The following is a 20583-nucleotide window of genomic DNA, read 5'->3' as shown; positions in this document are numbered from 1 at the left end:
CTATTTGAACGCAACCCTGGAGAGAAACAGGGATGGGGAGAAAGAGAATGAAAAAGAGGAAGAACGACAGACACAACAAGCACTTGGGCCCTGCCTGGCACAATTGCAACCAACTGAATACCCCTCCGTTCACGCCTCCCTTTCTAAGCGTGTTGGAGAACTACGGAGGCCTTCAGGTCACGTTAAACGTGAAAGGCTCTCTCTAAAGCCAGTGTTTGGTTTGTCCGTTCTGGGCTACTGTAGAACGAAAGGGCTGGAAATGAAATACATTCTGTACATTTCAATCCGAACCTAGACTATTGAAGAAAACACAAGGCAAAGTTACATCTTGTAGCTCAGTCATCTGATATAGACAACATTAACAACAACATTTCAACCTTTTGATCACTAAAGAAAACTACAGATTACTATTGCTGTGTTTGTTGACAATATTTTCTGAAATATTTTAATTTAGCCAAGTAGGCAGTGGTCTAGTATAGATTATATTCCTTTCATATGAACAATTATCCTGCTCTTGTTTTGCAGAAATCCCTCCGTCTATCTCTCTGTGGCACACTGTTTCCACTTGAGCCTCATCACAAAGGCATTCACCAATAGCATCGGGAACACAGGAGTGCCACATCACGCCGTGACCTGAACTGGTAACTGCTTGCGGAGTGTCATCTTCACAATAATATATAGGTGCTTCGGAGTCACAATGACAGAGATTTAACAGTGCTTTGAGTTGCGGTCTATAGTGGCGGATACAGCTATACATCCAGGCCAGTGTCCTCAGCATCCAGTTCAGTACCTGTTTGATGATCACAGAGATGGTGTTAAAGAGGGAATAAGTGCAGCACACTCCCAAAAGCATCAGGAGACAATTTGCAACCTGGTACGCCCAGTTGTCTTCATGGTGCTCTCTCTGGCCACTAACAAAGTCCCCAAAGCCCACCGTGCTGAACGCCACAAAGCAGAAGTAGAGGGACTCCATGTAAGTCCAGCCCTCCATGGCTGAATAGAGGGAGGCAGCCCCACATGCAACCAGCAGGACAGCGACAAAAAGGATGAGTGTGACTTGGTATACAGATGGTTTCCGTTCTTCATTTCTGTTACCTTCACTGGCTCGGCCCTCCAGTCCGCCGTGTCCAGTTCTCCTGTGGCACGAGAATATCAGCAAGCTCAGCAATGTTATGACTCTCTCCAGGAAGAGATTGAAGAAGAGTATGGTAGCCGAGCAGCCCAGTAACCCATAGAAAACAAGCAAGACCTTCCCCGTCACAGTGGATGGGGCCGACACTCCAAACCCTAAGAGAAACACATTAAAGGTCTCATCTGTGATTACAGATCATTACTACCACTGTGAAATTTCTTGTGCTACACAATGACTTAGAGTCTATGACATAAGAGCATATTTTTTATGCCTTTTAAACCTGCATAGGCAGAATATATTTGTGGCATCATCGGGCAAAAATTCCATAATAACCTTTCAGCATATTGTAATTCAAGTGCTCTGAGAGAAAACTAGACTCCTGCACCTCCTCATGGCTCTGTTTTCAGGCTTTAAAAAATCAAGTCCGTGACGGGAGACTTTCGCCGATCACAGGTCATTTCAGAGAGAGACTTTCTCAATGTTTCTGAAAACATTTGAGGCAAGAAATAGGCATTACAGTAACAGAATATTGATTCATATTTGATCAGCACTGCCTAGTTTGACCGTTTGATCCGAGTTTGCAAGTGATTGACAGCTGCTCAGAGACGGCAGGCTCCAGCTCGGCTCTGATTGGTTGTTTTCCTCCGGTCTGTGAAATATTGCAGTTGCCATTAGGACACCGGAGGACAGAGGCACATCATTTTTTTCAGATTACTTGTCTCATGCACAACTGTCAGGATATAGTGATTGTTTTAGAAAAATAACTTTTTTAATCAAATTTGCTCCAATTCTACCCACTGCTGCTTTAAGGATGTTAGAAGTTTAACTGTGTACTTTTTAAAATTAAAAATGGCCTGGATTTTGAGTTATGAAGCAAGGAGATATGGAAAAGAAATGCAAAACATATGTTAATGTTTATAAAATATGAACAAAAATAATCAAAAAAGTGATCAGAAATCGATAATAAACCAATGGATCATCCATATTTTCTTATTTCCCTGCAAATTATTTCTGTATTTCCTGGCCCATAATATATGATTTAGTCACAGTGTGCTTAACAACACAAAGGTGTTTAAAAGGCCCAGTCTCTTTGTGTGTTGACGCTTCCGCCAGTTTCCCTGAACTTGACCTGGCTGGTACAGTGTGAGATAATTAGACCGGCACCGGCGGAGGTTGTGGCTTCCCTCCTCCCCGGTTTATTTGTGACAAGTTAATGACCGGATTGTATTGAAAGTTAGTAAGAATTTTCCCAGGAAACGGAAATCTAATAGTGTTGATGACATTGTGACCTTCACCCCAACACTTAAGCAACTGTTGTACAACATCTATCATTTGCACAGTTTTTTAAAAATGTTCTCTGTTAAAGACATTTTCATTTGTTGCCGTTTTTTTCTTTTGTCAGATCTCTTTGTTAGTGCTGTCTCTTTGCTGTTTCTTTGCTGTACAGCAGAAACTTGGTTAATCAAAGGATTAAAACACACACTATAGTCTAACATCATCCTCATGAAAGAACTGTTACTCATTTCCTTAGATAAGAGTCTCCTTCCTGTGATTTTCACCCACTCTATCCTCTCTCTAACATTTGAAGGCCGGACTGTGAGATTTACAGGATATTACAGTTTACACAATGAGGTTTTTATTTTGTTATGGCATTCATTACATCAGCTTGATGACATAGCACAGTCATTCTCAAAGTGGCATTTATCAATTTCTAAATTGTTGTGAAATTTAAAAAGTGTATATCTACAGATGGGGACCATTTGTGAAAATTAAACAAGCATATTGTGTCCATTACTCCCACCCACGTTAGCTTCAGGCCAATGGAATTTCTGATCGTGACACACAGCAGTAAATTAATTATTTTAAAGTTGAAGCATTTACTGAAAGTCAGCTTTAAACGTCTGGATTTATTAGGACTATGCCAGTCTTGCTACTTTTCATTTTCTGAAAGCTTTTAAGATCAATTACTTGAAATGTAGGCTATAAATGCTGTCAAGTTGAGTCCAAATGCAATATGAATAAAATCACCCTTTGTTTAAACGGTATATAAGTGGTATTAACATTCAATAACATTTCCCCGCTGTGGGACTAATAAAGGATTATCTTCTCTTATCTTATCTTCTCTTATCTTATTTTATCTTATCTTAACATGCATTTAGGTTGAAACGTTTTAGAATACAAATAGCTCCTATGGCATCTTGGAGTACAAATGGTTGTAAGCATTATGCTTAATCAGTGTTACGATTATGAGGCGGTCCTTGGAACATTTTCTCCCCTGGGAGGGGTCCCTGGCCCCTAAAAGTTTGAGAACCCCTGCCATAGTATACAGTATGTAGGTGATTACTTTGTTGTCTGTGATTGGGGTGTGGATCATCTGAGAACACAGAGTACAGGCCACACAGTGATCTGTGTATGCTCTCCTATATTCATATATAATAAGTAGGGCTATCAAAGTTAACGCAATACTAACACGTTTTAACGTCACTAATTTCTTTAATGCATTAATGCAATTTGCGATTTTTATATTGTAATAGGCTCAGTTTTAAAGCTAGAGGGAAGATACTGGTATCACATGAAACTAGAAAAAACCTAAGGATCCATTGGTACCCACAATATTATACTAGTTACTAGTCGCATACTACTTGCTTATTGCGGAGGAGGCTAAATAACGCTTTTAAAGATATGTGAATGAAAATGAGTTCTATGGGTACCCATGAGTCTCCCCTTTATAGACATGCCCATGCGCTCACATGCAGTTTGGGGCAAGTCATAGTCAGCACACTGACACACTGACAGCTGTTGTTGCCTGTTGGGCTTGAGTTTGCCATGTTGTGATTTGAGCATATTTTTTATGCTAAATGCAGTACCTGTGAGGGTTTCTGGACAAGATTTGTCAGTGTTTTGTGTTGTTAATTGATTTCCAATAATAAATATATACATACATTTGCATAAAGCAAGCATATTTGCCCACTCCCATGTTGATAAGAGTATTAAATACTTGATTAATCTCCTTTTAAGATACATTTTGAACAGATTAAAAAAATGTTAAATGAATCGCAATTAAATATTTTAATTGATTGACAGTCTACCGTTGCTATGGGCGCAGTTCTGATATCAGACTCTAGCTGACCGTTTTTGTGTCAAATTATTGATTTCTTAAGTAAGTAGCCTCAGCTTCACAGAGCCACCAGCATGGTTGTAGACTTTCAGACTGCAGACTTGGAAAAAAAAATGTTGGGGATTTTTTGCCTTTTTTGGAAAGTTTGGCAGCGAAGAGGTAGACAGGAAATAAGGGGGAAGAGAGAACACCCAGCCGGAATCGTACCACCATCATTGAGATTAATGTGGCTGAAGACTGTTGATCTTGTTTTAAATACCTTGGCCTTAGGCATTAGCGCTAGTAAAATAAAAACCACCCAGATGGAATTGACTATCACAGTTTTCTACAAATATTACAGAAGCAAATAACCAATAAAATAAATTAATTTTATTACATTTCTTTAATCAAGGATGGTAGAAATGATCAACCCTTTAGACCTATACTGAAAATGAACATTAAAGTGAACATCACCTAAAAACGATACCCATGTCAGCCAATTGTCTGCAGGGGTTGGCCAGGACAGTCACGTAAGCTTTGATTCATGCACCCATGGGCTGAAAGGAAGGAAGGAAAGGCTGTTAACTAATGAGGTGATACAATTGTGGGAGCCATGAGTCATATGAAAAATGGTGAATGTTTGATCTTGGGAAACAAGAAAGTTTGTCGGAAAGTCTCTTTCAGTGTCACAAATCTCAGATGTGCTGTTACATCGATGATTGCAGTCAGTACATAAGCAGATTGTTGTAAAAAGGAAATTGATCTGGGCTCCGTGTCGTCTGTCCCTCAGTTTCCACAGTGACAGAGAGTGCATAAAGATAGTGGATACAGTTGGAAGGCTGTAAATTGATTCTCAGAGACGAGGCTGGTTTAATTTTTATCTTTGTCCTCTATAGGTTCAGGTGAAATATGGAATTTGATGGATAGTATTGGAGTTTGAAACACCTCTCTCCCGTGCGGGCCTCCCCAAATCAATATGACTTCATATACATATGTACAGTCTGAATAAGTTCATAGGATTAGTTAAATTGTGTGTATTTATTATAGATTTGTGTTACTTGGACTTGGTATTGATTGGTCGTCAAGGGATCCTCTCTGTATCGGGGAAATGCTGAACAATTGGCCTCTATCTTATCTGTTTATCTGTCATTTTGCCTGACATAACATTTTGGCTGCAGCAGTCAGAATGAAACATCTTTCACTTGGCAATAGGGCATGTAGTTGTAGTCGAAGTTATCAACTTTGAAAATTTTGCACTTCACATTTAACTGTAAAACTGTTATAATAATTAAAAAAAAAGAATTATAATTCAAGTTGCAATTTGACAGGCTGGTCATTTATTCAAAAATCAATCTGCTAACCACATATGAATTATAATAGTTTTCAATTAGTTTTCATTGTATAGTGTTCTGCTCGGTTTTTTTCTTTAGTTTAGTTTCAGTTTTTCAGAAAGGTTTGGTTTTCATTTTTATATATTTAGTTTGTTTTTGTCAGGGCCAGGACAGGTAAAATATCTCAGAAGAATGTAGCTATTTATACCATGGACTGTATATAAAGCTGGACGACGCGTCTCCACTTCCTCCCACTGTACTGAAGTGAAGTCAAAATATTTTGGATACGGGAGCTGCTATTTTGAGATTTTGACGTCATTTGGAGCCAGAGTCTGCGCAGTAGTGATCGGGTGGTGGAGCCGTGGTATCGAGGTCCCTCCCACACACCCGTTCGTACCAATCGTGAGCCGAGCAAGGCCGCAGCTTGCTAGTGAGAGAGAATCACAACTGTCAATCATGAGCCCACCCTGTTTTTTATAGCATCAAATAACTAATATAACCAAACTTATCAGAAAAATGAACACTTGAACACACATCAACGTGATAAGAACTACCTTAAATGACAGAAACCATCTTTGGGAAAAATTTACTTGATGTGTACTTTGACTTTTTAGTTTGGCCCATGTCCCATCAGCTAACATGAAGGTGGAGGAATCTGACCTAAACTGCAGCCAGCCACCAGAGGACGATTGAGATGTTTTGGCATCACTTTTGAGGAGTTGTGATGTCATCATTCTTTTTATAAAGTCTATGGTATATACATACAAAATACATGGTTGGAGAACTGTAATGGCCATAATGTTTAATCTTCGCCTACTTTAGTGTCTGAAAGGAATGTCAAGTTCTTTCAATTTCTGTGGTTCAATGTCACGAGAGTTGACGAGAATTCATGCTGTCTCCTTTTTTTCGATTGTGATGTATTGTAGCTAAAAAGCTAAAATGGAAATGAATTTACGTTCATTTTTAGTTTATTTTTATTAGTTTTTTAACCAGGAAATATCTTTTGGTTTAGTTTGAATTTTTCTTAAAGGGACTTTTTGTAACTTCTTACACGTATAAATCACCCGGGTCGATGTCCCATGCGCGCTCGCATATGCGCGCATGGGACTCCTCTGAATGCACTCAGCTCGCTCCACCTTACGTTCATGCGCGCACACTACACACTGCAGGAGAGTTAGTTTAGCTCTGAGAATATCTAGTGAATGTACAGTGGGCGTTTGTGCAGAAATAACTGCTGCAGCTCCTCCAGACCAACAGAGGTTTTCCGTGTCAGGAAATCAGCATTGATTCACGGAGAGAAGAATATGTTTTTTATTTAGTTTTATCATTGCTTATTTTTGTTTTCGTTTCCGTTTTTGTTTACTGTAATAAACCCCTCATATGAATGTTGCGTGATTTGAACCCTAAAATAACAATGATGTTGTGCAGAAAAATCTGGGAACTAAAAGTGTATTCTGGTAAAAGTTGTTGGTATTGTTATGGATTGCAGATGTATCAGCAGATGTTACTATTTCTGATACAGTTTTCACAGTGACTCACCAATGGTGGAGACCACAGTTCCAACAAAGTAGAAGGCCCCTGGGATGTCCCACAGGGCTCTGCCTCGCTCTGTCCGGATGCCTGCGGTCCTGGCTTCCTCATAGTGGCGCAACATAGATTTCAGGTCTTCACAACTAATGTTATGCTCATGGCTGAAGTCTCTTAGCCTCCTTTCCCAGAGCTGGTGGGCCTTTAGCTCCGCTGGTCTCTCCAAGGAAGAAAATATGGCAGCGCCAGCCAGCATGTAAAGAGCAATGAGCACGCAGAGCAGGTAGAAAAGAGCAGTTTCCCTGCTGATGATCAGGGAAGGGCAGCGGCAGGAGAAATCTTTCTTCATTGTCACTTGTAAAGACGGATTTTCTTCTTTGCGTGCTGTATAGTTGTGCTAAGCAACAGCATCAAGATGAATGATATTTGCTCAGCTGTTTGACACCATCAGTATACAGAACATTGTTAGTCCATTTTGTCTGTCTATTAAATCCATGCAATTCTACCTTATTCAGTGCAATTAGCACTACTTACACAACACCAGTTTTCCTCATCCGAAAATTGCCCGTTGCTTCTGGATCTGCTGGTGGCTTTAACAGTAATGATCTATGTATGGCTACTGCTTATCACCAGCTCAATAATCCATCTTTACTCTCCTTTTACGAGCCACAACATACACAAACAGATGAACTCCTGCTCTCTCTTAGTCTTAACATAAAACAGACAATACTGCCTGAGATACTGAGCCTTATGCTCTCAGGTTCACTCACACTCACTATCACCGTGTTAAGTTATCCCTTGAGAATTTCATAATATATTTAGTATGTGTTTATGTGCAAACTGGTTTCCAGTTGATCTGATTTTTTAGCATCTTGTTTCTCTGTTTAGAAACGTGAACCTCAAACCTGGTTACACAAAACTGAACAGTCCCTGATAACTGTGTTCCTATAGACAGGTTTCTATATAAACTCTACTGGGTGCATGCCCATTCATGGGGCAAATAGGCTTTGCCACTCGTCACAGCTGGTCACAGCTGGTTGTAATCCACGTAGATTTCTCATTGTTTGTACATTCCGGTTGACTATATTAGACGCCTACAGGGTCCGGGTTGAGATACCGTTATCACATGACGTATTAGTGTGAGATTTGTTTATTATTATCACCTGTTATGAAATGGGTAACGTTAGATCAGACATAAGTGTGATTTGACTTGTGGGACCACCAGGGTCTGTCTGGTTGACACTCCGGTCGGCGTTCGAGTTACGTGAGCCCCTCTTGATGGCCGGATCATTTTCCCTTAGCAATTCCTCAACAAGGTATATTGTTAATATAGAGACTTTGATTTTGGTCTCGTCATTAGTACAACCAGTCACAAAGCAGCTCCTTGTATGTCGGGCAGGTGAACATGAACATGACGACTCTTATAGTTCAGTCAGTAAGTTCAGGTGTGTTGGTGGTTGCTAGGTAACGTTAGCAGTTAACTCTCAGTTGGAAACGTAACAAAAGTCGATACAATTTTGCTGATATGTCCGATTCAAATTTAAACAAACGTTAGCTAACGTTAGCATCCACGGCCGCTTGTTGTTGTGACCGCGGGGGACTGCCAGACGTCTTCCCTTCAAAATGTAACGCTACGGCATACCGGAGCGAGCTTTCCCCCGCTGTAGTCGCGTAACATTACAGCTATTTCGAGCCGTATCACAAAGTCTTGCATTACTTTTAAGTTTTAAGACATAGTCGCTAGATCTAAATATTTCTTTAGAGTGTCGGTCGAGCATGACAGCTCGCCATGACCACACGCTGCTTTGTTAGCGCTGTGTGACTAGAATGTTTTTGCCAACAAGGCCTGGATCCATAATCTCCTTCTGTTTTTAGCAAAGGCATGTGATCCCCTCTGAATATTAAACATTTTCAACCCATCTTTTCTGCAGTTGGTGCGGTTTACTGCACAACAACTCCTTGTCATCTCTTGCTTTGGAGCTTGGCTCTGCTAGACATGCCGTGCTTTCTGCCCCTTGCTGCGCGCGCATCTTTGTGATGATGTTGGACAGAAACTGGTCTACTGAAACACTGGTCAACCGAGCAGTCTTAATCATGTCCTGTTTTGCCTGGTTGAAGTTGATAAATGTCACATTTTAAAGGATTTGATTTATTCATAATAAAGTAATCAGTTGGCAACAAAGTTGTGTGGTTACTTTGAAATGGCCTAGTCCATAATGGAATGTGAGGGGATTTTAGTGTCTCCCAGACAGCTGAAGAATGTGTGGCTAAGTGGAATAGAAAATAAAAAAACAGGTCAGCTATTTGATGTTGAACATTAATTATGTAAATATTGTCTCCTTCCTTTTCCCCTCCATTATTCTTCGTGAATTACCGAAAATAATGCTCCCACACCATTCCACTCTTGAGGGTTATCCTCTGGTTATGTCAACAAAAATAAAGGAATATAAACTGTGGGAGAAATGCTTTTGATTTCAACCTGCAAATTAATGTTAAAGCACTCATGGGGCATCAATTAAACACGTACTGGCTAGACAAGAGAGGAACTTTTGTATTTTACAAGTTAACCAAGTACCTTCTTAATTATTACAGTAAATGGTAATCTTACACTGTAATAAGACAAGTTGGGTTAATTTTATTGATTTGCATGTTGTGTATTGTGACGGTATTGCTCAGTCTGCCTGTGTGTGTGTGTGTGTGTGTGTGTGTGTGTGTGCGTGTGTGCGCGTGTGTATTGCATCGGTTACTGTGTCTACCTATGTTGTCTTTAAGATGCCAGAGGAGCTGATTGCAGTGTCTAGCCAGATCTGGAGCACCTGGCCCAGTGCAAGTCTACATTTTATGAATGTTTAGAGTCATTGATGTTTTATTTGACTCAGTAGAAATAGCATTTACTTGATACCATCGGTCTGAAATTTGGTTTCCTTGATTATTCGCTCAACATTTCTGAGGTCGCACGCTTTGGTGTTTTTTTTCGGTGTGTTTTTAAGCATTTCAGACAGCTTTACAGACTTTCAGATTAGATTAGAAAATTAGATTTTTAAATGCGGAAAAATGTATGTCAAATCATAGACTGTATATAAGCATGGTAAATGGTATAAGAAGTGTAAGTAGTCACCGTGACATCACCTGTTGGTTTGTGGACTGCCGTTTTGAAGCCTTGAGTTTAGCATTTTGGCCGTCGCTATCTTGGTTTTTGGCTGTCGCCATGTTGTTGTTTTTTGCAAACAGAAGTAACATGAGAGGTTAGAGCGAATAGTGCCTTCAAATGAAACTCATGAGCTTGTGTTTACAACATGAGAAGTTGTGTACACAATATGCTTGGTGTTCAAGTCGTGAGAACGCCGCTGCTAGAAATTCACACTGTTGAGCCAAAATGGCTCATATGTCATTCATAGCTCTATAAAGATAAAGTTACAGAAAGAAAGAAAGAAAGGTTAGCTATAAATAGAATATTAAATAGAATATAGATAGATTTAGATAGAATATTGAATAGAATATAGATAGATAGATAGATATAAACAATTTAGATAGAATATTGAATAGAATATAGATAGAATATTAAATAGATATAGATAGAATATTAAATAGATATAGATAGAATATTAAATAGATATTGTTGTAGATAGAATATTAAAATGTCATATGTTAGTGTTGTTAATGCCAATAATGTGGCACGAAGGCGACGAAGGAGGGACGCCACCAGGAGAAGTATGTTGGCCATTATCTGCCAATATGAATCCCATGTAAGTACATATCAAGCTTTCTTTAAGGGTTAAGATAAGATATTCCTTTTAGTCCCACAGTGGGGAAATTTACAAATTAGCTACGGTTAGGTAAAGGACTTGGGCTCTTAACCTAACATAGGTACTATTCAGATAAGTCAATAAATAATATTCTCTGACAAACATGTTTATTAGAAAACTGTTTATTCTTTAAAACAAGTGAACTCTGTGGAAAAAAATTAACTGTTATAGTAGAGAATCGAAAAATCATTATATTCATTTTATTTACATTTTTATATAACTATATATAGACAGATTTTCAGTACACACAAACAATAAAAACTTAGAATTGTCTAAAAATATCTTCTCCTCCTACTCTACTCCTACAGGGTGCGCTTCGAGGGCAGTATTTACGGTTGAATGCCCACACCCCTGTAGTCCGCCTCTACCTGGGAGAGGGAGATTTAAAAAAAGACTTTCGGCTTTCAAGGCAGACCATAAATGCCTTGGTGGAGTGTCTGGGGTACGCCAAGGACCATGGCTGGGGGAAAGACCTGGAGGTTGCCCTTTATTTATATTGGCTGGCCAGTGCCACTTCGTATCGTGTGGTGTCCGAGGCCTTTGACGTCCCCATCACCACGGTCCATGATGTTGTCCATCGGGTCGCGGGCAGCATCATGGCCATCTTTAAAAGGGTGGTCCATTTCCCTGCCGCAGATGAGCTGGAGGGGATCGGGGAAGGCTTTGCCCGGCTGGCTGGCTCCCGTGACTTCCGTAGAGTGGCCGGCAGCATTGATGGGACCCACATACGAATCAAGCCACCTGCAGCAAATAAGGAAGAGTACCTGAATAGGTACCTTGCATACAAATTGCCACTTCACACAAAGATATAATGGCCTGCTTTAATCTCATATCAATGTCAACTGTCAAGTGACTACATTTTTCTACTTTTTTAAATTTTTAACAGGAAGCTTTTCCACTCCATCCAGCTGCAGGTGATCTGTGACCACAAAGGTCACTTCCTAAATACTTTCACAGGTATGGATTGGAATGCGCATTGTATCAACAGGTTGATACAATATTGCTTTGAGTCTTAAGATTTCAATAGTATTTTTAAGTGAAACTGTGACCCCAGATTACATTTAATTGGTATTTGTGGTTACTTTTCATTGTTAATTGTATTGTTACTTCCAAAGATATTTCCTAATCATAAGTAAAAGTGTTTATGTATCAGGCATTTTTTACACAATATATTCTTCAATGTGCCTTTAGAGCCTTTTTTAAAAGCCGTTACCCCTTTCCTTTTTTTCACAATGACCGGTTACAGGACTACCTGGTTCGGTCCATGATGCTCGGGTCCTGCGTTGGAGCTCCATTTATGTAGAGGAGCTCTACCCGCCTCCTGGCTGGTGCCTCATTGGAGATGGAGGATATCCATGCCTGGCGGCACCCATCAGCCTCATGACCCCATACAGGGAGCCGGTGCGGGGCCCAGTCCAGGGGCGATATAACCGGCATCATTCCAAGGCCAGATGTGTGGTGGAGAGGGCTATCGGAATGATGAAGACCCGGTGGCGCAGCATCTTCCTCAAGGCTCTTGGGGTAAAGGAGAACATAAGATATGTGTAAATGTAAGTCGATACACTGGCTGACTGCTGAGCAGCAGGTCAGGAAAAATTAAAAAAAATAATTTCAGTTTAATTGACATTATAGTTACATACAACCTCTCTTTTCCTGTAGGTGAAGTCCACATTCGTGCCAGAGGTGGTGTCCACGTGTGCCTTCCTCCACAACCTCTCAATAACAAATGGGGATTTGGTGGAGTCAGATGTGGATGAGGAGGAGGGGGCTGTCCATGGCGAGGACGAGGTGGAGGACCAGCCAAACCAGCGTGAGGACCACACCATTTGAGGAACAGACTGGCAGCAGAGGTTTCTGCTCCTGGTGCTGCCATCCCTGCACTGCAGGAGCATGACTACTGAATGCAGCAGTAACAAACATACATATTTATTTTGTACATATTTCCTGCAATAATTGTTCTTGTTCTTATTAGTAGTTAGTAATTTTAGTAAGTTTAGTATCATTGTGGTTGCTGTACATCCCTCCCCACCCCCCACCCCTCTCTCTCCCCCCGTCTCTCTCTCTCTCTCTCTCTCCCTCCCTCCTTTATGCAATAAATCAGATATATGTCACATTTGACCTTTTGTTGTATTCATTCACGATAAGGACAATTTAAGATTACACACTAAATTAGAAGTCCTTGAAGCATGGCTGTATACTCTATTTCTATTGTACCAGTACTTGTTTTACAATTTTATAACACAAGGGTGAAGTTATTGCAATGCTGGACTAGTTGACTGGTTGTCTTGGTATGATATGAAAAGCATTATGTATGTTGTCTCAAATTCATAATTTCTATGATGGCTATGATGATGTGGCTCATCCTCCCTCATTGTGATACAAAATACACCATCATTATCAGCATTATTAATGTTAAATTGTAATATTAATGTTTTCGGGGATAACATTAATATACAATATACAATACAATACAATACAATATAATTACTTGTCAAAATTATAAGTAAAATAGATGTATGAATGTAGATAGAATGAATGAATAGATGTATGTGAATAAAGTAGATGATTTTTATGTGACACTAGAACAAACAACATTATCACTGTAAATGAAAGAGCGGATACCAAAATCCATCTATATATTTATTTATTTTTCAAAATTGTCTCAACAAGGGAGAGCAAATCTCTCTGTCTCCTCTCCTCCCTTTCTGCATTTTCATTCTCTCTCTTCACCAACCACTCTCTCCATTCTCTCTCTCTCTTCTCCTCTCTGTCCAGCCGCTCTTTCTCCCTTTTCTCTTCTCTCTCCAGCTGCTCCCTGTCCTTCCTCCCCTCTCTCTCCAGTGCCTCTCTCTCCCTTCTCTCCTCTTTCTCCAGACACATCTTCTCTCTTTCTTCATCCCTTTCAGTGACCTGCTTCAAAATCTGGACCCACTCTGGCTCCCTCCTTCTCTTTGAGGGGGTTTCTCCCTCAGTCTGGGGTTCCCTGGGTGAGGGAGGAGAGGCCACCACCACATCCTGGCTGGATGAGTCGATGGTCACCGGGGGCGTAATGCTTGGCCTCCGGCCCATCGCCTCATCCATCAGTGAGTACCACTTCCAGGATGCGGCAGTGGCCTCTCCTCCCTCTGTGCTTATGCCTGTTTTAGGGGCCTTCAATTCCTGTACAACACACACACACACACATTCAAGGCATGACAACTGCATATGTTGCTCTCATGGATTGTGTAGCTCACAGCAGAAAAACAATGCCATTTTAGGAGGTCAAACAGAACTTATGAGGTTAAATGGTCAATTTTGGATACAAACTTACCTTGTATTTTTGTTTCAGGTTTTCCCACTTCCTTTTCACTTTGGTGGGCTCTATTTTGCCCACCAAAGACTGCACCCTGACAAACTCTCTGTCAAAAAACAGCAATTAAAAGGTAGTTGTTTACGTGAAAATACAACAATTTAAATATCTAACGGTCGCTACCTACAAGGCAAGCAAAGTTATCTATTAAAAAGCTAATAATCACTTAACTTACTCAAATCCTTTTAGGGCAGCATTCCGCCGCCCACTGAAGAGGGCTTCGTCTGAAGTCCTCCAGAGGATAAGGGCCTCTGTGTCCTGCTCTGTCCCTTTTAACAAAAATATCAGTACGATAGATTTAAGATATGTATGTTGTGTTGTTTTCTTATTGACAGCTCACTAAGATTAACGTTGCTGTCTCCGTGATATCAAACGTTAGCTAGCTTTGCAGGTTTAACTTAAAAGTTACGGCTTTGCTATGGGTAAAGTTAACGTTAGTAGGACAGATCACGTTCGTTACAGATAGATGTCCACCGCTGTCACCGGGATGTTGCCATCCGCCATGTCCGCCATTACAAAAATTTCCAAAAGTACAGTAGGCGAGGTAGACTGGTCTGATGCATACTGGAGAATTTTTCCAAATCAGTGCGTCATCCGGGTATTTTTGGCATACTGGAGATTTTGCTTTTGTTCGCATACTGCATACTACATACTACATTTTGGCCAAATCAGTACGTACTACTAGTATAGTATGCGGTTTCGAATACAGCCTTAGTTTTTTGCAACTATAAGTGACATGAGAGGGTGGAGCTAAGTACAACCAAACTCTAAATAAGACATTTTAAGCGACTTTCATGAACTGAAAACACACTGTGAGAGGGTTAAATTTGCAAAAGGAAAACACGGACAACTCCCAGACCGGACAACGTCGTGGTAGCGACCTGTCAATCACAAGGTAGCCACGCCCTAAAGTATACCCTGCTTTATGGTCTATTTGACTTTAAATGGGACCATAATTTACGAAATGAACATCATGCTGTATTGAAGAAGACTTGAAACTAGCGATTGAGACCATAGATTCATGTTTACAATGTTTACTGAGGTATTAAAATAGGTGAGAAGTATGGTCATTTTTTCATAGACTTCTATACAATCAGACTTCTTTTTGCAACCAGAGGAGTCGCCCCCTGCTGGCTATTAGAAAAAATGCAAGTTTAAGGCACTTCAGCATTGGCTTCAGGGAATTTAAGTTTAGCATTTTGAATGGCAGTGTGTTCCATGTGAACACAAGAGATTTTATTCATTTAGATTGGGCCAAATGTAGAGAATTGTGTCTAGTGTTTTGAAAAAAGGTGTGGTTTAGAACTGCATTCTGAGTGTAAAGCAGTATATGTGCTTGTATTTTAGCAGAATTGGTTCAGGGGGTTGGTACATGAGTTACAGGTTGTGGTCATTGCGTCTTAAGTACCAGTTTTATAGTGTGTAAACAATTGACAAAAATGTAAAACTTTAATCCAATCCTTGCACTTTCTTCTCCGATGTTGACAGGTGTATCTCTGTCATAAGCCATATGTGATGTGAAACTAAACAGAATATCAGTAAGCCTATTACGCAAATGTGTTACCTCATTTTCCATGTTCTTTTTTTTTTTTTTTTTTTACCAAAGTCCACAAGCAAGCAGAAAACAATGCACCCCTCCCTCTGATCACCCTTTCTCCAACCTTCCCATAAAACATACATTTCCCTCCATGATCCGCCCCTTGTTGGAGTTCCTGGAAGACAGAAGTATCTTTTGAAATAAGTTGCCAATTCAGATTGGAGCCAAGGGTGTGTTCCATGACTTACACCCAGGTGTGTATTACTGTCAAAACTGGAGTAAGCAGGGCAACAGAGATTCAGAGTTGGTGTCAGAACAGATCTTAGGATAACCGAGGGGGGTCGGCTGAAGAGATTTGGCGAGGAGAGGCAAATTTCTCCAATGAGTATGGTGAAATTGAGAACCATTTTGAAAAAGGTTTTGAAAGATGGAAACGTGTTGATTGTTTGCAGTAATGAAGAAAAGAGAGAACTGGCTAGTTGGATGAAAGAAATAGGGTGGTTTAAAGTGTTTTATTGTAAACCGCATTGAAAGAGGGAGTAAGTGGAGTAAGGGAGTGATTTAGGGGGTGTCAGTCTGAGTAACAATAGAGGAAATTAAATCAAACCTGAAAGGTGTTTAGCAGTTGCAGGTAACTTGAGTGGGTGTAATGAAAGACAGTGAAGGTGTTGTGCTTGAGTTATAGCGTAAGCCAATAAAACATGTAAAGGCAAAAGAAGATGTGCCACATGTGGAGAAGATTACAGACGATGCAGTCATAGGCAACCACAATGTTACAACAGTGGTTGTAATCAGTGTGGCTTATGGAGATGTGTGAAATGACGAAAAGGGAAGTAGAAATACAGCAGCTAAGAGTTCAGAGTAAGTCACCCTTGCAGAGGCAGTGAGGAAGGTGAGTCAGAGAGGAGGAAGAGATCTAAGAAACAGAGCAGAGAGACAAACCAGAGAAGAATCGGACCAAGCAAATGAGGGGAAAGTAATGGTTGTTTCAAAGAAGCTAGTCAATTACATCGCAGGGTTAGTAAATTCAAAACAGAGAGAATACAAATAATCGTAAAGGCAGCAGCTCATCATCTAGACATCAGCGGGCTGACATGGGAGAAAGTGAGGAATGATGTCAGTAGCGGGGCAATTAAGCACAACAACTGTGTACTGTATTTTGCGATAAAAGCAACACATTTGGCACAGATGTAGGTTTATATGTTATGTTTTAGTTTTTAAGGGTGCTTTTTAAAAGCTTTTAACCTGAAAAAAACATAAATAACCAAATAAAAGGAGCATGGCCACTTCAGGGTCAAACTTCACCTCCATGCCTTCATGATAGAATGACAAACAATACAACTATAGAACGGCAATATCTTCAGCTTTCCATCGGTACATTTATCTTTTCATTAGCAGTAAAATTGTGTCTTAAAAAAGGCGGTTGCTAAGAAGTGGCTAAATGAGACTACTGAACGTCATCACATCATTTATAGCCTCGTTGTGTATACTCGTGCTCATGCGATGTGGTGTAGTCTGTTTATAGCCTAACGTTACTTCTGCCGATTAAATTTACACTTCTTGTGGAGATTATCTTGCTGAACAAAATGTGTAAGTATCATGAACGTTTGTTTGCCACAGAGCTTATTTTCTGCATTAATTCAAAACCCAATGGAAAAATCATGTTGGCTTTTTGTCAAGGGAACCAGGGCGATGCTAACTTACTGGTTGGCCTACAAAAATATTTCATCCTGGAGCACTGTATAGGTAGTTATCATTTTCCAGTGTCGTGTAGCCTATTACAAAAAAAAATAAGAAACAAGGGGAAATATTGAGGAAATGGGTCTTTAGCAGTGCAAAATGGAACATGTTTAAATATATATGTGAGATTTAGGAATAGATGAAATGGACTTAAATGAAGATATCAAGGAGATTAATAAAAAGTTTAAAACAACATTGCTGAAGCGGCTAAACAGTCAATTTCTAGAAATAAAGGAAGAATGAAGCAAAAGGCAGTTCCCTGGTAGACAGAGGTGTTTAAGTAGTGAAAGAGAGGAATAAAGCTCTCAGGATACTAAGAAGAACTCATAATTTTCAGAATGTAATTAAATATAAGCAAGAACAAGCTAAGGTTAGGTAAATTATACGTAAAGCAAAAAGGCAAATCTTTGGAAGAAATAAAGAGGGCAATAGTAAGATCGGGACTAACATCTCCTTGGATGGATGAAATTTGTCATGTAATGCTAAAGCATTTAGGTGTTTCTAGCATCTATGAAGCTGATATATGAAGCTTTTATAATACAGTATGGGAAGTGGGAAAAATCTGGGAGGGCATCTGAAGGATGGAAGGAGAATGGCAAAGGTTTGAGGAATTAGAAATGTGGCTGGAGAGGAGGGATGAGAGACAGACCGTGACAATTACTGTATGTAATTGTATTATATTGTGGCACCCTAAAACCACAGACAACAGGTTCAGAAGCCGTTAAGGCATATACATTCAGAAACAGCGTTGTATTAAATATACATATCTGTATTAGTATAAAAATATTACTTTCACGGTTAAAACACCTCACTCAGGCATGAACAGGTTGGTTGGCTACAGTGCAAGAAAAGATCACAAATGGTGCGCCGGGGCGCTTACTATTGCTGACAACATGCCGGACCACAACAGCCCGGGGTGGACAAAATTAACAATTAAATCAAAACCAAACAAAATAAATATGACACCATGGCAGCGGCTCACTCGCTGCAAAATAAATAAAACACTAGAATGGCACTCAGAGAGCGCTTGCCTCCGCCAAGATGCGTGACTTTAAAAACAGATCACAGCTCAAAGCTGGTGGTACCGTGAGGTGGTCGGCTTATTATTAACACGGTGTGTTTTGCAAATGTATTAGGATTCCCCCGCCCCTCCACCCCCAAACTATCCTTGTTGACACTGCTCAGAAAGCGCTCATAGCAGCAAACCACCAGCACACACAGCAACGCCAGTGTAAGATGCCTCCCAGACGCTGAACTCCCCTATGAACAAAATGTGTCATTTCAATCCTTGCCAAAACGACTAAACCACAGTATTACATACGGCCAGACCAACCATCTAACAGCCCCAGTTCCACCTGGCTACAATATAAAGAAGGAAAGCTGTGCCAGTTAAATTGGAAATGCTTCTAGGTGTCTTGGAGTGATTGGAGTCCCTCAGCACCACTCATGTCAGAGTAAATGTAACCTCTGTTACTACCGCAATAAGGGAATTAAATAGTTTCCCCTCCCAACTAGAGATTAGCACTAAGAAATATAAGAGACTGAAGGTACCAACTGGATGTAATTTTTCACAAGTTTTCAACAAGATACCAAACAGTGATTAAACCAAATACATTTTTGGATTGTTTAACAGATATGTTGAGTAGACAAATCAAACTAGGAGAGAGGGAGCACTGGAAGCTAGGGAAACCAATTCCCACTTTGATTTTTTTTTGTCTCTGGGAAAGTAAGAGATTAATTCTGACCCAATACAAACAGCGAATTTGTATTTGTAGATTTTTTTACAGTGGTCTTAAATTTGTGGGTAAAGTAGCATAGAATTAGAAAAGGTATGGGAATTATAGAGATGCAAGAGTGAAATGAGGAGGGGAGAGATTTGTTTTATCTTTGTAAATTAAATGCCATCTCTGTGTATTATTATTTCTTTATTTATTATTACATGTGCAACGGGGAAGCCAGGGGCATTGTGGCTTAAGAGCAGTATATCGTCTGCATAGAGGAATGTAGTGCTTGATTTTATGTGGTCATGACTAATCCATTGTCGAACGGAAGACCTGTCAAGAGCTACGAGACAGGAAGTTATTTGGAGCAAATGTTCCCTGTCAACACCATAGCAGTGGGGCAAAGCACTTGAAATGAAATGACCCATGCTACATAAAACTGCCCCTCAAAGCAATCAAAAGGGTTGCTTGCAATCGAGAGAAAGAATCACATCAAGACAAGGTCCGCATGAGGAAGTCTACTCTTTGTCCGAGTTAAAAAGTTACCATTTTCTTTTGCCAATTTTCTGTAAATTCAGTTCAAATTTGTGCTCCAGGTGGATGGAAACCTGACTAGTGTTAGCTTAAATGAAACAGAGCCAAAAAGGCCCACACAAAAACAACAGGCCACTGTGTAGAATAAAATACACATCCTGTGATGTCAAAGTATTCACTATAAGCCTCCACAGAAAGTTTAGCCCAAGCCCAAAATTAAGCAAGATAAGACACAAAAGGTTATTATAATTGTTTATTTAGATAAAATGTATAAAACATAAAGCAGTTAAAGTAGATCCTGTCATATATTAAAATAAACATGCAATTTTATAAGTTTCTGTTTTTTAAAATAAGAAAAAATATATATATATATAGATAAGTAAAATGAAAATAGTCATTCACATATGTACACACACACACACACACACACACACACACACGCACGCACACGCACACACACACACACACACACACACACACACACACACACACACACACACACATACAGTACAGGAATGCACAGTACAACAAAAAACAATCTGCAGCCTAAATGCAACTAAGAAGGATGGAAACAGTTATTAAGAAACATAAATTCAGTGCACCACTGCTGAATCTTTGAGTGATTGGAGTTTTGGTTCCTTTTAGCATATTTGTTTTGGTGATATTTTGTTATCCTTATCAATTATTAGCTTTTTAAATACAACTGTATGAAGGAAGGACATGTGCAAACAGTTGCCATTGTGTATTTTAGTGCAAAATTAAAAATAATAAAGTATAAAAATGACAAGGATGAGCATAATATTCCAAAA

At 39.8% G+C, this 20583-nt stretch overlaps 2 protein-coding genes across 2 annotated transcripts; both read right to left on the bottom strand.

Annotated features, from left to right (window-relative positions):
• si:ch211-261a10.5 (potassium channel subfamily K member 13) lies at positions 1–7436 on the bottom strand. The gene is made up of 3 exons (XM_037775753.1): positions 7100–7436; positions 513–1329; positions 1–16 (listed from the first exon to the last, which is right to left on the bottom strand). Exons 1-3 carry the CDS (start codon positions 7434–7436, stop codon positions 1–3), a joined length of 1170 nt encoding a protein of 389 aa, XP_037631681.1.
• A 3625-nt stretch (positions 7437–11061) lies between these two features.
• LOC119491609 lies at positions 11062–13974 on the bottom strand. Its single transcript, XM_037775752.1, has 4 exons — positions 13804–13974; positions 12537–12773; positions 12146–12408; positions 11062–11634 (listed from the first exon to the last, which is right to left on the bottom strand). The coding sequence occupies exons 1-4, from the start codon at positions 13972–13974 to the stop codon at positions 11385–11387; spliced, it is 921 nt and encodes a 306-aa protein (XP_037631680.1). The 3' UTR covers positions 11062–11384.
• Positions 13975–20583: the final 6609 nt, after the last annotated feature.

The sequence above is a fragment of the Sebastes umbrosus genome, chromosome 7 (genome assembly GCF_015220745.1).
Source record: "Sebastes umbrosus isolate fSebUmb1 chromosome 7, fSebUmb1.pri, whole genome shotgun sequence".
Lineage (NCBI taxonomy): Eukaryota > Metazoa > Chordata > Actinopteri > Perciformes > Sebastidae > Sebastes > Sebastes umbrosus.
The sequence above is the reverse complement of the archived record's forward strand: the minus strand, read 5'-3'. Positions and strand labels throughout refer to the sequence as shown.

What these genes read in the sequence shown, in the direction of transcription:
- LOC119491609 (XM_037775752.1), bottom strand. Translation starts at nt 13,974, where the DNA reads ATGGATGAGGCGATGGGCCGGAGGCCAAGCATTACGCCCCCGGTGACC. An exon ending in GGGTCCAGATTTTGAAGCAG is followed by an intron (nt 12,774 to 13,803) that starts GTCACTGAAAGG and finishes ATGCTCCTGCAG; the next exon opens with TGCAGGGATGGCAGCACCAG. An exon ending in TCACCTACAGGAAAAGAGAG is followed by an intron (nt 12,409 to 12,536) that starts GTTGTATGTAAC and finishes CTTTACCCCAAG; the next exon opens with AGCCTTGAGGAAGATGCTGC.
- si:ch211-261a10.5 (XM_037775753.1), bottom strand. Translation starts at nt 7,436, where the DNA reads ATGAAGAAAGATTTCTCCTGCCGCTGCCCTTCCCTGATCATCAGCAGG. An exon ending in AACTGTGGTCTCCACCATTG is followed by an intron (nt 1,330 to 7,099) that starts GTGAGTCACTGT and finishes AGTGGTAGTAAT; the next exon opens with GATCTGTAATCACAGATGAG.